We start from the raw sequence: 19,464 nt of genomic DNA, 5'->3' as shown, positions 1-19,464 counted from the left end.
TGCCTTCCCATTTCCGGCAACGACCATGAGCCCCGGAAAATGAAGCTTCAATAGAAAGGGAAAGTAGCCCCTGCCTCCACAAAGCGGGCAAGCTCACCGACCGGCGATGAGCCCACCAAGTTTAGCTTCAGCACGAGGGGATGAATAGTGGCCTCCACCTCTGTGAAGCGGGCAAGCCCACCGGCTGTGAGGCGTGACACGACTTTGGAGGTGGCTTTCTTGAGATCCAAGCAGCGGCGGCCTCCAATGTTCTACTCTTCCTCGTTATCGGTTGTGACCTCCCTTGTTCTACTCTTCCTCAGTACCGGTGGCCTCCTTTTTTCTTGCTTTTTTCTTCCGGTTTTTTCTTTGTTGTTTCGTTTTTTTCTCATTTTTATTTCCTTTATTTTTTTTCCTTTTTCAAATCCTCGAACTTTTTATGTCAAACTCTTGAACTTCTTCAAATCCGGGAGCAATTTTCAAATCTTGGAACATTTCTGGAAATTCGTGAACATTTTTTAAATCAATAATGCCTTTTCGAAACTTGTGAACATTTTTTGAATCAATTAACTTTTTTGAAATTTGGTAACATTTTTTTAAATCAAGAACATTTTCTGAATTCATTAAACAATTTTTCAATTTTTGAATACTTTTTTACTTCATAATTTTTGTAAAAGTTCATGTAAAGTTTTTGAAATTAAGAACTTTTTTGAAATTCCAAACATTTTTTTGAAATTGAGATTCATGAACAGTCCTCAAAGCGAAAAAAACAAAAAACAAAAGACACAAAAAAGGAAAATGAAAGGAGAAAACCATTAAAAAATAGGAAAGCCGGTTGGTGGCTATTCAGCAACCTACGCGTGAAATGGGGGCTCCCTGCAATCTGGTGCACTCGATAGAAAGCCACAACCGAATTTGAATATATGAATGTATGCAATAATACTGGGATTGGAAAAGCAATGTACAGAAGTTAAGTACATAATGAAGCTCTGACAAACATTGGGCAATCCTTTCAGAAAAAAGACTTGGGCAACATCAAAGCGTAGACCCATTAAAGATGGCAAATCCATTTCGACTTTTGAGAGCATATGCTCCTGCACATCAAATATGTTTTTTGTAAATGTCAAACAAATCTGACAGAGAAGAGATGGCGCCGATCGCGCTAGCTGGTCTGATCAGAGAAGAGATCAAGATGTTCTACGAGGCTACCAGGGAGGCGGCCGCTGGGGACACATAGTTGAGAGGGGTTTTTCTCCTTTTTTGTCAGTGTTTTGATGTACTTGTCTTCAGAGTGCCGGCTGGGTTCCCCCTGTCCCCGGCTGACTGTCTTGTAATACTTCTTTTCTTCTTCAATGCAAAAGCAGAGCTCTTGCTGTTCACGTCAAAAAAAAATCTGAAAAAAATCATATGGGTTCATTGTCATACTCAAATGCCAGGGAAAGCTTAAGCATTTTGACCAGTGCCAAAAGAAAACAAGTCAAACCCCAAATGTGACCTTCAAACGTTACACTTAATTTAATTTTTTTAACTGACAAAGTACTGCTATACCGTTTCTCATGAAAATTGTCAAGCACGCTTGTTACACTAACAAGAGCATCTACACAAAAATTCAGAATTTTTAAAATGTATTGACTATTTATTTTGATTTTACTGTTTATTCGAGAGCATATGCACCCCAGAGGCAAAACGGCCTTCCCCACAATATACTTTTGGATAAAAAGAGATGTCATATGTTCAACCCAGATTAGCAAATAAATTTCAGGACAAAAGATGCCTACAATGCTCTGCTGTGAAATTTGCTAATACGGATGGACTGCAGTGTACTTTTGTCCACACTGAAATATGAGACAATACTCTTTTCTTTTTAGGCAACACAGTATTCTTCTTGCAGTAGCGCAGCTTAAGGTAGCACACAAATTTCAGTACAAAAAGATGGAACACATGATGCTCTGCTGTCTAAATATACAGATGGACTGCAGGGTATCTCCACACAGAAAGAGTAGTCACAATACTCTGATTTTTCTCCTATCTGGTAATTGGTCTGTACATGTGAATCTAGTAGTAAATCCATGAACACACAGCCCAACAAATTGAGAGCACAAATAACCAAATGATGGCCATAAGCTATGAGCCAGAATAAAAATCAGTCAGAGTCATACAAACTACGAAAAATGGCACCGGTCAGTTAAGAAACATCAGAAATAACCCAAGACTTCCTCTGCTCTGAGCAAGCGCGAAACCTACATGGAAGGCTCTGGCATATACTTTTTGCCGCATGCGCTGTCACCTTGTGGAACGCCAGGAATGCACAGATTTTCGACAAGGACTTCTGGGGTGCCAGACGTGTCTACAAGGAGATTGCCGATCTCATCAAGCTCTGCACTGTGCGGGCTCGGGGAGAACCAACCAGGGAAGTACTAGTGAATTGGGCTAATCTTATTGGTTCTGCATAGTTTACACACCTCCATACAACCCCCCCATCTCCTTCCCATGTAATTCTGAAACGTCTTTCTGATGGCCTGGTGATGGCCAGCTGTGCGGCGCTTACATCACCTTCATGTAAATGACTCCGGTCATCCAGGCGCTTTTGCCTGTTTTGAATGCATAACATAGAAAATGATCTATCTTTTCATTTCAAAAAAAGTTAAGAAATTTAGTGAGATTTCTTCAGAAATTGTTTTAATTGTAAAGTATATCACAAAACTGACACAACATAAATACGACAATATACAATTCATCGATACCAAGCATAATAGAAGCACAAACTGAAATCCGTTCTCCTAGTATTACAATCTGTTTATTCCACAAGCATAACAGACACGGATAATAGCAGGTCCAATGCAAGCCAATGCACTGAACCAGCTGCTTCTGTGTTCAGATTAACACACTCGCAAACCACACCAGGCAGCCCCATCGATGCACGCAGGCACACAGGGCTGCTGCTTAGTCAATCACTCCAAGTTCATACTCATGCAGCCAAGAGGCAGCAAGCAGGCATCCTCAATCGCAAGCCATACTTCCGCGCGCACACACGTCAGTGCAAGCAGCCAAGAACCATGCTGCTTCTTATTTGAAAGCCACAAAGGTGAGCGCCACCACAAGCTCACACCTGACACAACAACACACAGTAGCAGTAGGAGCCGATTGACCAATGACCGACACCACCAGCAAATCTCTTTCAAGCAACCCGGGAAGCACACAATAAACCAAACATGCAGCAGACAGCAGGACTTGCAGGAGCGAGCGTCCATCTGGTCTCCCATTAAGGATGGAAGAACCACATCAGTGCAGCACAGCGCAAGGATCACCTACACAATGTAAGTGGCAGAGTGCAGAAAAAAAGGGTGAGTAGCAAAACTGACATTGAGTATGATATTGGCAGTTTACAAAAGTGGATTTGTTACATGTCAGAGAGAGTACCTGAGCACGGAGACCCTTGGCAGTTTCTTCTTGTAGTAGCGTGAGTGCACCGGCGCCTCAAAGTGGCCAGCGGCCACCTCCTCGTCCCACTCCAGAGAGTCCCAGACGTCTTTCTCGATCTCGACGGTCGGCTTCTTCATGTCTCCGCTGCGGGCACCCACCACCGGCAGCCGGCGCAGGCCCCAGCATCCTCTAATCTTGATGGTATTGAGCTTTGGTGCCACCATCTCCACCTCGCAGATCTGCTGCAGCACTGGCAGGTCGTGCAGGTGGATGGTTGTCAGCCTTGGGAATGCTACAACTTGGATGATATCTGGGTACCAATATTTCTCGTCTAGCACGAATATGTGCCTGAGGTCTCCGCAGTGGATGATGTGGAGGGTCTCCAAACTTGGGAAGGAGCGGAACCACACAGGGAGCACGAACTGGAGCCTGGGGCAAGAGCGCAACCGTAGATGCTGCAGCTTTCCGAACGAACCATCATTGAACCCGTGGTAACGGTAACCACCTTTACTGCATATCCAGCTGGCCATCAGGAGATCTGACGCCCAAAAGGTCTCCAGCTGCCAAAATTCACGTGATCCCCTCGGGAAGACTTCACCCAACTTGGGGCACCTCTCCATGCGGCATTGCCTGAGAACCTGCGGGCTGTATCCCGTCGGCAAACTAGCACTAGTTGAGACATCGTGGACATGCAGGGAATCAGCAAACCTTGTCATCACATATCCCAGTCCACTGTCCAAGACGTGGCTCCCTTTAGTAATCTCGATATGCCGATCCAGGTTGTTAGCCGGAGGCTTAGGAAAGGCTGCAGCAGGGGCATCACCAACCATGCTTTGGACATCACTGTACCGGTCTGCTTGAACAAGCTGCAGCAGGCTAACTTGATCTCCATACATGTCAATCTTCTTCTCCTTTTCTTTCACTTTGGATTGACTCAGCTCACTATACACAGCAGAGGTGACATGGATATTAAGATAAACATTCTCAGCAGCTGCATAATGATTACATAATAGTTGCCACACTGACCGAGCAAGCCTTGCATCCACAACAATGGCGTGCACCTCCAACTGAAAGGAATTGTTCCGGTCAATGCATGGCCGAGAACGGCCAGTTCCAGCTCGCGTATCAATGCATAACAATTCCAACTTGAAGCTATCAGTAAGGCTGCTCCAAATTATTGCCCGAAGGTGCTCACATCCTAGCAGAAATAATCGCTTCAACATTGGTACTTCTAACACCATAGTATTGAAATTAAGTGTCTTGATTGCAGCTCCGGAGAGGTCAAGCTCAACGAGATTGTCCAATCCACGAACAAACAAATTCTCCAATTGTGAGCAACCTTCGAGGGAAATCTTAGAGATACTGGCACCCTCCTTTGTTGTTGGGGTAGATGGACGTTCTTGTTTCGAAGGTAGCTCAACAGTTGGTGCCCGGCAGGAAACAGACCCATATCCATCAAAGCTGAAGGACTTCAGCAAGCGAGGTAGCCCATCAGGGACAACAACATCTTTAAGCTCATTGCAACCATCCAGAATAAGCACTTCGAGCCTACTTGCCTTAGATAGGCTGTTTGGTACAATGTTCATCTCACTGTTGCCAGACAGGTCAAGTATTTCTAGCTTTGCTTTGTCCATGAAGGAGTTGCTTGGATCTGTTGAAATATCGGGTCCACGTGTAGGCTTGATTATCCTGAGCCTTTGAAGATTCGGTAGCCGGCCTTGTAAGCAACTTATGTACTGCCAACACCAGACTCCCTCCATGCTAAGCTCCACGAGGTTATCCATTAGATCCAACTTTTCCTGCGATAAGATTTCATTCCACACAGTGTAGCGTAGGTCCAACACCCACAAGCTATGCAGAGAAACCCACCCGGCATAATCCTTTCCTTCACCTGTTTTGTCATCTGTACAATTGTCCAGCCCAAGGAATCGTAGGCCATGGCATTTCAAGAAAGGAGGTGATGCAAAATTGAAGGCACAACAACAGAGGGATAGCACACCAAGGTTGTTGGAATGTTCAAACAAACCATCTGGTAATGCTACTGGCTTATCGGACATTACAAATTCCAAGAAGAATGACGATGTCTCTTCAGGTAAAGATTTCATAGCATGTATTTCCCTATCACTTGACCTGGTTGAAATCCAACGGTATTGTCCTTCTTCATACACACCATCTTCTTTAACAATCAGGAAAGGAAGCTTGAAATCTTTCTTGAACTTTGCGAGCACATTATCATCACACTCCCAGCTTATCTCTCGGTGCAACACGTCACGTATCTCCAATGTTATGTCTTTCTGCAGTATCCCATCACATATCCAACAATTGGAAGCAACACCAACCCAATCAGAATTGGTCTTGTTGTGAAAACTACGTTGCAGGAATAGTGTGTAAACATAACAGTCAGCAACATTCATTGGATTGACTCCCCACAAGCATTGATAGCGAGCAGCTATGAGGGCAGCCTCTTTACACAATAGTGCATACAACTGTCCACTTGTTAAATATTTTTCTCTATCATAAGCCAAAAGATGGGTGTACCTCAGTTTTTGTATTAGTTTATGTTGTTCGTATTCTGTTATGGTCAATATCCTCCTTTTGTATGTCCATATCATTATGTTCTTTGTGAACTTGCCAAATGAAGGAATACCAAGGGGATATAGATCGATCTCATCATCAACCCCGGAATGGAAAATAAGAATAAATCTACTGTCCTTCATAATGTGATAGATCTCTTCTGACACAATTGTTATTTCATCCCTTGAAATTTTATCAACTCCATTAAAATCATCATCTCCATCCTGCTTATCCAGTACATCCATTACTGAGCTGCCAAGGTGTAGCTCCTCTGCAATTGCCCTCTGCAACGCCCTCCTACCTTTCCACTCAGAGCAATCTATATGAATTATTTTATCAAAGCATAGTTCCGGAGTGGTTCTCTTAGAAGGGATAACTTCTGCTATGGATCTAAGAACGGTAGATGCCCCAAGTCCACTCCAACCATGAAAATAGATGACCCTTTCTTCTCCCTTGTTACGAAGAATTCGGAATATCGCTTCTCTGGCGCCATCCACATCTATGGCATTGGTAAACTAAATTAACACAAGAAAAACTGTAATTATACCAAGTTTGCTAGTTGCATAATCCAATTCATGTAAATGGATAATCTGAGTATACACGAATTCGGTGAACTAAAAAGTTGGTGTGTGAGCACCCATTTGGAGTTTGGATCACAAATCCACAACTGATATATCTTGTGGGGCCAGCATATGGGCGTTGGTACAAGGAGGGGGTCAAATCATCTGACAACTAAGCCTATCTTTAGTTTACTTGAATGTCAGTTTAGCTACTTATTTTGGTAGATAAAGATTATTTGTGTTGGTTGGAAAGTTAAGATCAGGTCTGCATCAGCCAACCCTATATATAATGGTATGCTCAGATAGTACGTGATATCATAGAATCAATAAAGAAGAAGAAATTAGGCTTATCCCATAACCAAACCTTTCTCGTGCCCATGACACACTAGTACTGAACTTAAGACATATCTCCGCATACCATCTATGGCCAAGCAGTGTCGAGCCCAAGATGGGGCTAGCACATCGACAGTGAGCAATCTTTCAGGACCTTACCTCAAGCAAGATAGCATTGATGACAATCATGTCGCCCCAAGTTCCATCCAACCTTTGACGGGTCAAAAGATGCATGGAAAGTCGGAAAGGTAGGACGAGCTCCTACCATTTGGCAGGTCTGCAGTTCTATGGTACAGGAGGTACAACATTTCACAACGGCTCCTTCATGGACGGTGTTTGCGAAACACATCTGACCCTGTTTCGGACCCAAAGTCTGTAATGCTTAGCTCGACGCGATCAAAAACTCACAATACACCAGTATAGTGAACATCCCAATCTCGTATGCTTGTGTGAAGGACTTAACGGAGCGGCACTAGGCGGAGTCGTTCGTGGTTGACCTTCACAAGCTACTCCAGACGGACGTACCTATGCTGAAATATCCGGTCACCTTGTAGTGGAGTGGAGGATGCCATGGACCATGCCATGTACGTGCTGACGAGGAATGGGAGAGCCGAGAGGAGGACAATGTCACCCCTGCATTAGAGCAACACTGACGCGCCGATGCATTTCGTGTGCGCCTGTCCGTTTAGGTTGAAACGGAAGAAAAACGCCTTCCCAATGTGCTGATGCAAACCTAAAATTGGTCCCCTCATTGTCTGTCTGGACGCATTCTCAGCCCATATGTGCGCCTGATTTGCTTTCACACAGACACGAGACGAACGCGTCGTGCGGCCAGTGGAAGCGACCCGAGTCCACACTTATTTTAATGGCAAGCGTGCGGGGCCCGGTCTCATCCACTTGCCACTCCCGTCCACATCTAGCCACACTCACACCTCGCCGGCGTTAGAAAACCATAGCCCTAGCCATGGTTGTGGCTTCTTCGGCAAGGGGAAGGCCAAGGGCAAGCAGGAGGAGAGCAGCTTGTTGCACGCCGACGAGGTGGACGGTACGGTGGTGCCAGCGGCGGGGAGGGCTCACCGGCCACGGGACCGGCTGTACATCCTAGTGCAGCGCGCACGGTACCACTTGGAGTACCGCATCCCGCTGCCATGACCCAATGTAAACCTCCCCCATGGATGGCACCTCGACCCCCACCACACCACGGTGCTGGCAGTGCCACAGTCACTGCGCGCATGTGGAGGAGGTACGCACGCACCGCACCCTCCTGATGCCTGAGCAACGACATGACCCGGTGTACGCGCTAGACTTCCCCAACTAGGAAGTCTGGTTTGCCACCGAGTACGACGTCCGTCGTCGTGGCGCCATCCAGCTCGGCGCCAACTTCACCCCCCCCCCCAATAGTGGCGCAAGAGGACGAGAAGACGGAGGCGGCCTGTTACGCTGCACTAGAGGAGGCGCTCTAGCGCGCCCTCAAAAGTTCACCGTGCGAGGGGGACGCGCACTGGCCAGGCATGAGGAGGCGTTGTTGCTGTCGGCGGCGGGGGATTGCGTCTATCCCCTGCCACCTCCGCTTCTCCCCGAACCCAAGCCCGAGCCCACGCCGCCCCCGAGAGGTACCAATGGGAGGGTGTCGTTCGGGAGTGGATCAGTGCCCCCGCCATTTGGATTGGTGCGACGGAGGAGCAGGAGGTGGCCTACCTCCAGCACTGGAAGGCGTGCGCTCTAGCGGAGGAGCATGCCAAGGGGGAGCGCCTCATGCGGCTGGAGCGCGAGGAGGAGCGCCAACAGTGCTGGGCAGGCGAGGAGGAGGAGCGGTGGGAGCGCGACGGAGGAACATGAGGCGACCTATCTCCAGAAGTGGATGGCGCGCACGCTAGCAGAGGAGCGGGCCTAGGGGGGCGCCTCATGCAGCTGCAGTGCAAGGAGGAGGAGCGCTAGCAACGCTGGGTACGCGAGGCGGAGGAGCAAGGAGAGTGCGAGGAGGAGTAGCGCGTGTGCCACGCAGGAGAGCAACCGATGTAGCAGATGATGGAGGAGGTGTCACGGGCAGCGTACTAGTGGGCCTTCCTGTGGGCTCCGACGCGGGAGCCCTTCTTCAGCCTCACCGGCTCCGACAACGAGGGCTGCGGGCTAGGCGACTGAGAGGCGCCTTTTTAAAGTATTTTTATTAATGCCGAATTCTGTTGAAGTGAACTTTGGCCCGAGATTGACCGACTGTTTTGATGTATAATTATATTTAGTTTATTTGCATGTTTTAAATTTATGCCTATTTACTTCTTTTTAAGGCCACATGGACTAATGTGTCAGTCGTGTTTGGTGCACCAGCTGACCCAAACCAAAAAAACGGACACACACACGCATCCACTCGGCTGACCCAAACAGATAAAAAGCAGACAAAAACAGCGTTTGTTTGTGCCAGTGAGTTAAAGTTGCTCTTAGAACAAGAACAAGGGCATCTCGATTCTCGGGCCGGCCCTTGCCCGGAACCTTCTCGAGCTTTCTTGTAGACACATTCTTTATTGGTTTTGATTTGATTGAATACCATCTTAGCTAGTTATCTCCATAGATAAAAACTACGAATATGGCTTGTGCGTTGCAACGGGATAAAATTTCTGTCAAAATTTGCACCGTGTGTTGGCTCTAGAGAATTGGCTCACGAGCTTTCTAATCCTGGACAGAGGTAGTATATGGAATTGATCAAAATGCAACGGTAGCAAATAGGCCAGTGCATAGTTGCAACGGTAATAAAAATTGATGTGCATTCAAATTTAGTGAGGGTTATATGTGCATCAACACTTTGGTTCTAGGTTCCGCACAAATCATTACACTTAATGCTATTACTTACTATGTCTGTTATTTATTAATATTAGGCTGGGAGTAATTCAATATGCTAAGTGTGTGCTAATCCCAAGTACACTACCAATATATTATTATGCATAAACTGTAATCCCATTTTAATTACAATGACACCACGCCATGCATGATATCCATAAGGCCAATGCTAGACGTCATTCGGATGTACTCCCTCCGTTCCTAAATATTTGTCTTTCTAGACATTTCAAATGACTACTACATATAGATGTATGTAGACATATTTTAGAGTGTAGATTCACTCATTTTGCTCCGTATGTAGTCACTTGTTGAAATGCCTAGAAAGACAAGTATTTAGGAACGGAGGGAGTAGGAAGGAAAAAGAAAGAAAAGCTTGTTCGCAACCGTCTTCGTGTAGCCGTTAATTGAGTGAACGCCGTTTCCCCCTTCTCATAGTTATCCACCTCACACACTTATCGTTACTCATCAATCCCCATGTGCCATGTCGCTGCAGCCGGCTCGCTGACATTGTCGACCATTGCCGGTCACCACTGCTGCATCTCCCGTCACAGCAGCTGGCTTGTCGTCGACCACCTTTTCTGCAATCTCCCATTTGTAGCAGCCGACGTTGCTGTAGCTAGCTCATCTTGCCCTTCGCTAACCTTGCAAAATCCCCCGTTGAAGCTTTTTGGACGTGGCTAGCCAGTACCTGGGCGTCCGTTGGTGCGATCCGGTGCCTGTACCATAAATGGTAGGACGTCCTAAAGAGTGCAGTCAGTCCCCCATGTCTCTTCCATAAAAAAAAGAGCCTGCCCCCCCCCCCCCCACGCCAGCTCCACTGAGCCCACGTGATTCTAGGCCTTGTCACATGTGCATTAATTTGAGGTTTCAATTTTTTTAAAAAGCCTTAACTTTTGATTCGAGTGCCAGAATTCAAAACCGTTTTCACCGATGGGTTTCTCACGACGAGTTCTTCAAATCTAGATCCCATATGGATAGGTTTCGTCGATATTTTTTGGATGAGCAATTTTGGGTGTAATAAAGGCAACTTTAGTGCTATAGGAAAGCAACTTCTTTTTTTGGCTTAGTAGGACTTCTATGATGTTGGTTTGTGTAAAAATGAGAAAATCAGACAAAACATGGGGCACCTTTAGTACTACATACAAGCAACTTCACTGTATTATGCGTACCTATGAATTTTGCTAACATTATTTCAACTTGCCTATTCATGGTTGCTTAGTTTCCTATCGTTGAATGTCAGTTTCCTATGGTTGATGCTCAGTTGCCTACAAGTACTATAAAATTGTCTACCATTGATGCCCAGTTGCTTGCTATTGGTAAAATAGGTGCCTATCATTGCTACTCAGTTGCCTAACTTTGCAAAATTAGTTGCCTATTTAAGCGACTACATTACCCAAAACCAAGCAACTGTCTATACAAAACCAAGCAACTGTCCATACAAAACCAAGCGACTGTCCTAGCAAATCCAAGCGACTACATTACCCAAAACACCATACAATACTTTTCAAGAAAAACCAAGCAGCTGTCCTAACCAAACCAAGCAACTGCATTATGACACGATGCAACTCTTCTAGCAAATCCAAGCGACAACTTTGTCCTCATACCAAACCAAGCAACTGCATTACAACTCGAGAAACTCTTCTAGCAAATCCAAGCGATTGCTTTGTCCCCCATAATTCACATAATTGCGAATCTATTGACTGCAAAAATTAACGCACCGATTCAAACTAAAATGCCATGCATCTGGACAAGACCCCCCTGGATTTTTGGTAATAGGCAACTTCATAAGTAGACAACTGGGAGAAATGTTTTGTCTCCTTTTACAAAATATGGACAGGCGATAATAGAACATCGTATGAATGCACCTTCATAACACAAGTTGCCTCCTTTAGTACCGAAAGTTGCCTCCATCTAATACCAAAGTTGCTTACGAATGATGTTCAGTTGCCTACATATGATGAAAATTTGTCCGGCATGGTTTCTATGTTTTCTACTATATACTTGCTAGATAAATTCACTAGTACACATGGTGCAAGAAAGTTGCTTCTGTTTAGCAATAAAGTTGCCTCAACTAGAACCAAAGTTGATTTAAAAAAATCATTGAAACCTATTCATATGGGATCTAATTTTGAAGATCTCGTCGCGAGAAACCTAATGGTGAAAACGGATCTTCGTTCTGATACTTGGTTCAAAAGTTATAGCTTTTTGAAAAAAATGAGACGGAATAAAGTGAGATGACATCAGCATATGCATGCGGTTAATCTTTAGGGACAACCCAACACCTCACGATGCCAGGTACATCACGAGGGGGAAGGAGGCCATTTTTCTAACAGTTTGTCGTGTAGCGCAATTGCGTCAGCATCGGATGGCTTGCATGCGTGCGCTTGACTCCACCGAATAGCGCAGCTGCATTATCTAGCATTTAGGCAGCTATTTCAGACACCATTGTTGTATGTACGTGTGTGGATGGGGATCGGTGGAAAGAAACGACTGGATCACTGGCCTCGACCGCCTCTTGTTGTCTCCCTCTCTTCAAGCCTCGTGGCTTCGAGGCCCTCTCTCCTCGTCCGGTGGAGATCGCCAGGTCTACCCCACTCGAATTAATTATGGACACTGTTCTGTTGCAGGTCTCACATATGCATGCTGTTTAATTAGTCCAAGGGCCTCTCCCATTAATTTCTTTTTTGACTAACTCCTTCGAGAACTCGCAAACATATTTGAACAGGTGGGATTGTGTACAAGAAAATGATGTGGGACTATCTATTGACCAGAATTTTCTCCTTTCTACACAAACACCATCTAAATCATCTGGTTGACCCTGACAAACGACGTAGGGGATGGACCGGGGGCTAAGACCGAAGAGGCAAATGCGTCAGCTACACGAGACAACATGCGTACAAGAATTTTGCTAGACAGACGAAAGCAAATGAAACGGAAGGATGCAAACGAACATTAAGGACGAAAATTTGGGACTGTGGGTTGAATACTAAATCGACATGGACTATTCTGTAAAATTGCTGACGGTGAACGGGCAGAAGCAATCGATACTTTATTAATAGGTAAATATTGTGTTAATGTCCCTCATAAAAATTACGCTAATAAAGAAGAAAGGATGGACTTTCCTCCAAATAAACACCCTAACATCTTTTTCTTTTCATGGTAAAACGTGTCTCATTCATATCATAAAAATTAGAGTGCAAATCACGTAAAGACCGACATAACAAAACTGAAAAGATAACAAAATATCTAAAACACCCTAACATCTATCTTGCCCACGTTACACAAGGATCTGCCTGGCTAAACCCTTCAGAGTCTAGGTTGTGACATACTAACGGTCGCAAGTTAATGTATTTAGCGTTGTTCATTTTTTTTCATGCTAGTATGTCTCTCATTTATATAGTAAAAGTCAATACCCATCAGCCAAGAAGACTAGTCTTTATGCAAAGAACCACCAGCCAAGAAGTAGAAATATAATCAAGACCAAAAAATCCTCGGAGCTTGACACTAACACCCGTCACCTTCCTTCGGCACCATTGTATTAGCCACCAAAGAAAAATATGACGGACCACCTCGTCACCCGAGCTACACGCGGTGGCTCCATCGCTGATGTAGGTTTTTGGGCGTCAAAAGTGGCTTGAAGCCATTCCCATTGAAAGAATCTCGCCGGGGAAGTACCCAGGAAACACCATCGAACTCGAGATCTTGCAGCCCGCTCAACTAAAATCTCGAATGAAGAAACCGTACATGTTAGTCGCAAACCATGAACCCAACACACACTCCACCGCCTTCCATATTCCGTCGATGTAGATCAAATTTGCGATGGCTCCTAAACTAGCTCCCAAACTCCGCACCAACGCTGAAGCAAGCATCGTCGCAAATGCGGAGCCGATGATACAAGTCCACCACAAGAATGCTCTCGTGTCCAAGCCATCCCTCCATGAACAAAATAGTTTCCAAATCTATCATCAACAATAAGATGCATCGCCTCGTCAAAGAAAGATTTGGAGCTTCTTTATTTTGCGCCACCGTCGGAAGTCAAGGCATTGAACGACCAAAAACCTAAACGTTATAGTGTTCTAAACCTATAGCTATACACGCCCGCAAGCGTGAGATCCGTCAACCCCTGCACCACGACCAAAGAGGTCGTCCACGGAGGGGAGCCAAAGAGAGTCGCCATGCATGGCCACGGCACCAAGATCGCATTTCTTTCTTCAAAAGAAAGAAAACCATTCGCGTCTACTCTACCCTCCATCTCATTCGTATTTTGGTTGTTGCTAGTTATGGACTACCTACACCACGATTATTATACAATCTCTAAAGCACGCCCTCACCCCGCTTCGTAGATAAAGGACAACACATGACCAAATAATACAGGGTAATGAGGTGGCCCACTTACAACCAGATTCTAGGGTAACCAGCCAACATAAATGCACGTGACTAAGCTTCCGAAAGCTAACATAGGAAGGACTGAATAACTACGCCATGTCAAGCTTTAAGGCACCTAAGCTCCACGGCATCGCCCTCAGGAGGCTGCACGGCGTGAAGCGTCATCGCTGCAGAGTTGGAGACGAATAGGAATTTTCATCTAAAACACTGGCACAGAGAGGAGAACCACAATGGCGTCCCCAAGAGGATAGCGGCACCAACTCGTGTCACCTTCATCGGCGCCAAACGTGCGGAGCTTTCGCTTGATACCTCGTCCATTTCACCACAATGCATCCAAGGAAATTGCGACAAGCACAAGCCTTCAGCTCCGGTATCTAGGCGCCGCCACTGCCAGCAATAGAAAGCGAGCTCGAGCCTCCCCTTCACTACACCCCTTGCCGCCCAGACAACCAAGATGGATAGTACCGCCATCGTGCTCATCATGGAGCCACTCATGCGAACCACCATCCGGGGATGCCGCCCCTTCTTCGATGGCCCAATGCACCACCAACCCTCCGCACCACAATATGCTAGCCATAGTAGTAATAGCGGAAGGCCATCCTTCCATTTCTAGCCCGGCATCAGCCGCCGGGTCTGGGTCGAAGACTCCACCGTAGGAGCACTGATACCATCAACCCGAAGCAGTCCCGGTGGACTAGGGAGCCATGACCCAATGTCTACCGACGGCCACTACCGAGCAATCTCTAACCCGAGCCCTCTGGCCAAGCATGGACTATCTCAAATGCCGTCATGCCCGTGGCCATCGACATCGATCCGTCGATGGCATATCAGTGACAGCAAGCCCAACTCGAACCGACATGACGAATGCGCCATAGGCAAAGAAAGCACAACGCGAAGTTGAGCACCAACACAGACAAGTCGGCGCATTGTACCTGTGACACCAGACATCGTCCACCCTCGCTGACCAGGTCCACGCCGCCCCGCCGCAGCCAGCGCCTCACAACGTCAACACGAACATCACCGCCGCCCAACACCAACAGAAGTGTTGCCCCATCACCGCCCAGGTAGACTCTAGCAGCGCCACCACACCGGGAGCGAGCCGCCACCCAAATCCGTCGTAGATCCAGGGCTAGGATGCCATCTTTTGGCCTGTGACCTAAGCGGCAACCACACTGCATCACCGCTAACTCCCTGCGCTGCCTGCCAAGGCCAGGTCCCCGGATTTGGGAGCCACCTGACACCGCACGCGTCCTCCAGAGAGCGCCAACCCATGTGTAGCCACCGCACAGCGAGCCCGTGCTGCGAGCCCATGCCCATGTTGAAGCCACACCCCCTGACGCAAAAGGCGCCGCCATCCGCACCTCCTGCCGCACCGCTGCCCCACGCGAGCAAGGTGCCTCCGCGCGTCCAGGCCGTCACGCGCTAGCCTCCAGACCCGAGAGGAGGGGAGGAGATGCCTGCCGCCACCAACGCAAACAGGGCTTCGCCTAGTGGCAGGGTGGCTGGGGAGGGGGCGTGAGGAGGGTGAGGAGAAGTCAATGGCTAGGGTTCATCCTCTCGGTCGCCCGTAGGGGCAGCGTGAGAGAGAGGGGATTTTTGGGGAAAGAATTTACTGCTGATTAATATTATACATCAACAAATTTAGTTTGTTATGCTAATTAATATCAAGTGGTTCAAAATTTAATGTACGCATCTTTATCGTCTTTGATCAAGTGCATGAGTACATTGGGCCACAAAAGGCTTTGGATTCTTCGGAGCTATCTGGATTTGTTTTTCAGTTTTCTTCTATTAGTGTCAATATTGACTTAAACCAAAAATGGCCTGCAGTTTGGTAACCACCTTTTTCCACGGGTTGCAAGAGGTGAATTAGTTTGCTAACCAACATTGACTTAAACAAACCCAGATAATTAACGCCCCAGAGGTTCATTTGTTTTGTGATGGTCACTAGATTGAACTTGAAATGACGACACCAATGAACAAGCAGAAAATAATAAAATTTGGTCAAGACCCTTTTGCATATGTAACAAGATATTTAAGTATCGACGGTGATATTTAGGTATACACGATTCATTTATTGTCATATAACCGAGACTAACATAAAAATAAAATAAAATGTTAATGAAATTTTGTAGGTGCGTACCTTTTACGGTGCATCAAGTCTATTGGAGCCGTTCATTTTTGTGATTGGAGGGTCCAAATCAGCCAATACTACAACAGATTTTCAGCAGTATATTGATCAATTAAGGGCATTTTAGGTAGTTCACTCTATTCATCAATCCTCAACGAGTAGCAGTTCTATGGCCAACAGTCATCAACCTTGACGTGCGACATCACGTCGTCGGCCACGGCGAGGCTCCTTGGGAGGAACTGAACATCGACACTCGGCATTAGCACTGCTGCTTAGTGCTTACCGCGTTCTAGTACGATGTGGACTGAGGTGAGCTGAAGTCGAAGTCAACGTCACGCATGTCGCCGGCCGGACACGCTGGACTCCTTCTGTGGAGGCCGCACAGTAGCATGGCGTCGATCTCAAGCTCGACCTGCCGTGCCGTCTACGTTCATCGGCTGGATGAGGCCCAACTCGATACAAAACAGACCGCCCTCGTTGCCGTCGTCCATGCCTGGCCGACCAAGAAGGGTCTGCATGCATGTCAGCGGCGAACTCCATGGGCTCGGCGTCTGGCTGTAGCTTACGATGTTGCCGGGGAAGAACTGAATGTTGGCGCAGGCCCGACTCATCGAGGCAAATTCTTTAGCAACCAACATCGATACAGCCATCGATAGGTGCTGGGGCCGAAGCAGCACAATCAAGCCCAAAAAAAAAACAAAAGAGAAAACAAAAAAGAAACAACTGCGAACATCGACGGATCAACGAAAACAACGACGGCCCACAACAGCTGCGCCCACCGAAGAATTCCACCACACTTCAAGCATTCCGGACCACCGCATACCAAGCAACACTTTCAAGAAGGATCGCGACGCCGACGACGCTGCTGCCTAGACAAGTCCTACGGTTTCCCCCGGTACGTAGAGGAGTGCGGGGAAGGGGCAAACCCTACGCCCTCCAGGAAGGCACGACAGCGCCCACAGGCGTCATCGCGTCGGTGCCGGACAAGCCAACAAGGATTTCTCCTGACCACCAACCACCCACGACTCCAGACGATCCATCATGCGCCACCAATGAACAAGACCTCAATGACAAGACCTCAATGAGGAGGAGGAGGAGGAGGAGGTTAGTCTTGATGGGCAGGTGCCAGGTGGTGCCTCAAAAGGTCACCTTTTAATACTTGGGGTCAATGTTGTAGAAGGATAGGAATATCAATGAAAATGTGAACCATCGAATCAGATCAAAGCCGGATGGATGAAGTGGCACCAAGCTTCTAGCATTCTCTCTGAGAAGATAGTGGCACAAAAGCTAAAAGGCAAGTTCTATAGAACGATGATTCGACCCACAATGTTGTATGGCGTCGAGTGTTGGCCAACTAAATGGCGACATGTTTAATAGTTAGGTGTGGCGGAGATGCGCATGTAGAGATGGATGTGTGGCCACACAAGGAAGGACCGAGTCTGGAATGATGATATACGAGATAAAGCTGGGGTAGGACTAATTGAAGAGAAACTCGTCCAACGTCGTTTGAGATGCTTTGGGCATATTCAGTGCAGGCCTACAGAAACTCCAGTGTATAGTGGACGGCTAAAGCATGTTGATAATGTGAAGAAAGGTTTGGTTGATCGAACTTGATATGGGAAGAGTCCGTAAAGAGATATATGAAGGACTGGAGTGTCATAAAAAAACTAACCATGGACAGGGTGTGTGGAAGCTTGTTATCCATGTGGGAAAATTATGAGTTGGTCGCGAGATCTTATAGGTTTCACCTCTAGCCTACCCCAACTTATATGGGACTAAAGGCTTTGTTATTGTAGAAAATATCTACATGTGTATATGAGATTTGTTTCACAAATTTACGGGACTGACACGAGCTTTGCTGGATTTGTTCCGTGTGTACTCCTAAATATTCAATGGAGCTAGGAGCCAAAACACCAAACTCCTTTCTTTCCCTCGTATATACTGACTCCTAATCTTATCAAGAGCATTCTAGCTAGCCACATACATAGTTGTCTTTTCACATTTATAGCTATATCCCTCCTCCGGCCAGTTAAATCAGAAAATTTATACCCCCGCAAAAAAAAGCATACAATTTATACATCACATGCACGATTATAGGTAAAAGCTTGATGATTAATTAGTTAGTTCATGAACATAAATTGCACAAGAGTATTACCCGTGTGGGAGGAGTCATGATGTTCTCTACCAAGACCAAGAAGAAAAGCAGCAGCAGATGAACCAATCTAACCCATCGGGTGAAGTTCTGTAACCACTGCCTGCATGCACAGCAACGACAACATGTTACAATTGATCTTCACCATTGTTAGTTTACCAGTAATACCCCGTGCAATTTTAGCTAGAACAGGGTGCAAGGTCAAGATTGATGTCTGAAAGAGAGCTAACAAAATGTTACTACTTCTCAATAGTATGTGGCTATGTGCATACCTTGACAGCAGACAGGAGGAGCAGCTTGAGAAACAGAGACTCGATTTGAACTATTTGACGTGCCGTGACTTCAGATGAGAGAGATATGCAGGAGGATAGATATGTTTTTCTCTGTCAGCATTCTTTCTTTAACCAAAGAAGGCATAATTACTTGCGTGTTCTCAATCTAACCCATCGGATGAAGTTTTGTCACCACCGCGTGCCTGAATGCACAGCAGGGATAACATGTTACATTTCTGCTCCACCATTGTTAATTGTAGCAAGAACAAGGCCGTGAACATTGTTAACAGTATGCGCGTACCTTGGTGGTAGATTAAGAGCAGCTTGAGAAACGGAGACTTGATTCCAACTCTCTGAGGCGTATTCGATCAGCTTCTGCTACTGCTAGTATATTTGTGTGAATTCAGATCAGAGCAGAGGTTAGCGAGATATGCAGTAAAGGTAGCCTTCTTGTTTGTTTGGCAATGAGAATCAGTCCTTCCTTCTCTGCATTAAAGAAGGCACAATTCCTTGCGTGTTATCCCCGTACTAGATGGGTCTCTTTCTTTTCACCAAAGCATGTAGTGATGATGATGTCTGGTAGTGTACGCTAGAATTCTCTACCAGTAGATTAAAGAAGGTACTGACCAGTAAAGAAGCAGCAGCAGCAGCAGCAGCAGCTTAAGTATTTTGACCAGTGCCAAAAGAAAACAAGTCAAACCCCAAATGCGACCTTCAAACGTTACACTTAATTTAATTTTTTTAACTGACAAAGTACTGCTATACCGTTTCTCATGAAAATTGTCAAGCGCGCTTGTTACACTAACAAGGGCATCTACACAAAAA

At 46.3% G+C, this 19,464-nt stretch overlaps 1 protein-coding gene across 3 annotated transcripts; it reads right to left on the bottom strand.

The window, feature by feature from the left end:
- Window positions 1-2,742: 2,742 nt before the first annotated feature.
- Window positions 2,743-19,127, bottom strand: LOC123149495 (uncharacterized). Of its 3 annotated transcripts, none has more exons than XM_044569157.1 (5): window positions 18,941-19,127; window positions 18,640-18,842; window positions 18,371-18,470; window positions 3,400-6,491; window positions 2,743-3,287 (listed from the first exon to the last, which is right to left on the bottom strand). In XM_044569157.1, the coding sequence occupies exons 3-5, from the start codon at window positions 18,386-18,388 to the stop codon at window positions 3,284-3,286; spliced, it is 3,114 nt and encodes a 1,037-aa protein (XP_044425092.1). In that variant the 5' UTR covers window positions 18,389-18,470; window positions 18,640-18,842; window positions 18,941-19,127; the 3' UTR covers window positions 2,743-3,283. The 3 variants fall into 3 exon arrangements, with proteins under 3 accessions (XP_044425092.1, XP_044425093.1, XP_044425094.1); XM_044569158.1 differs by having other exon boundaries at window positions 3,400-6,475; XM_044569159.1 differs by having other exon boundaries at window positions 3,400-5,696.
- Between the last annotated feature and the right edge of the window lie 337 nt (window positions 19,128-19,464).

This window comes from Triticum aestivum, chromosome 7A (assembly GCF_018294505.1).
Source record: "Triticum aestivum cultivar Chinese Spring chromosome 7A, IWGSC CS RefSeq v2.1, whole genome shotgun sequence".
In the NCBI taxonomy this organism is placed as follows: Eukaryota; Viridiplantae; Streptophyta; class Magnoliopsida; order Poales; family Poaceae; genus Triticum; species Triticum aestivum.
This window is presented reverse-complemented; position numbering and strand designations above follow the sequence as displayed.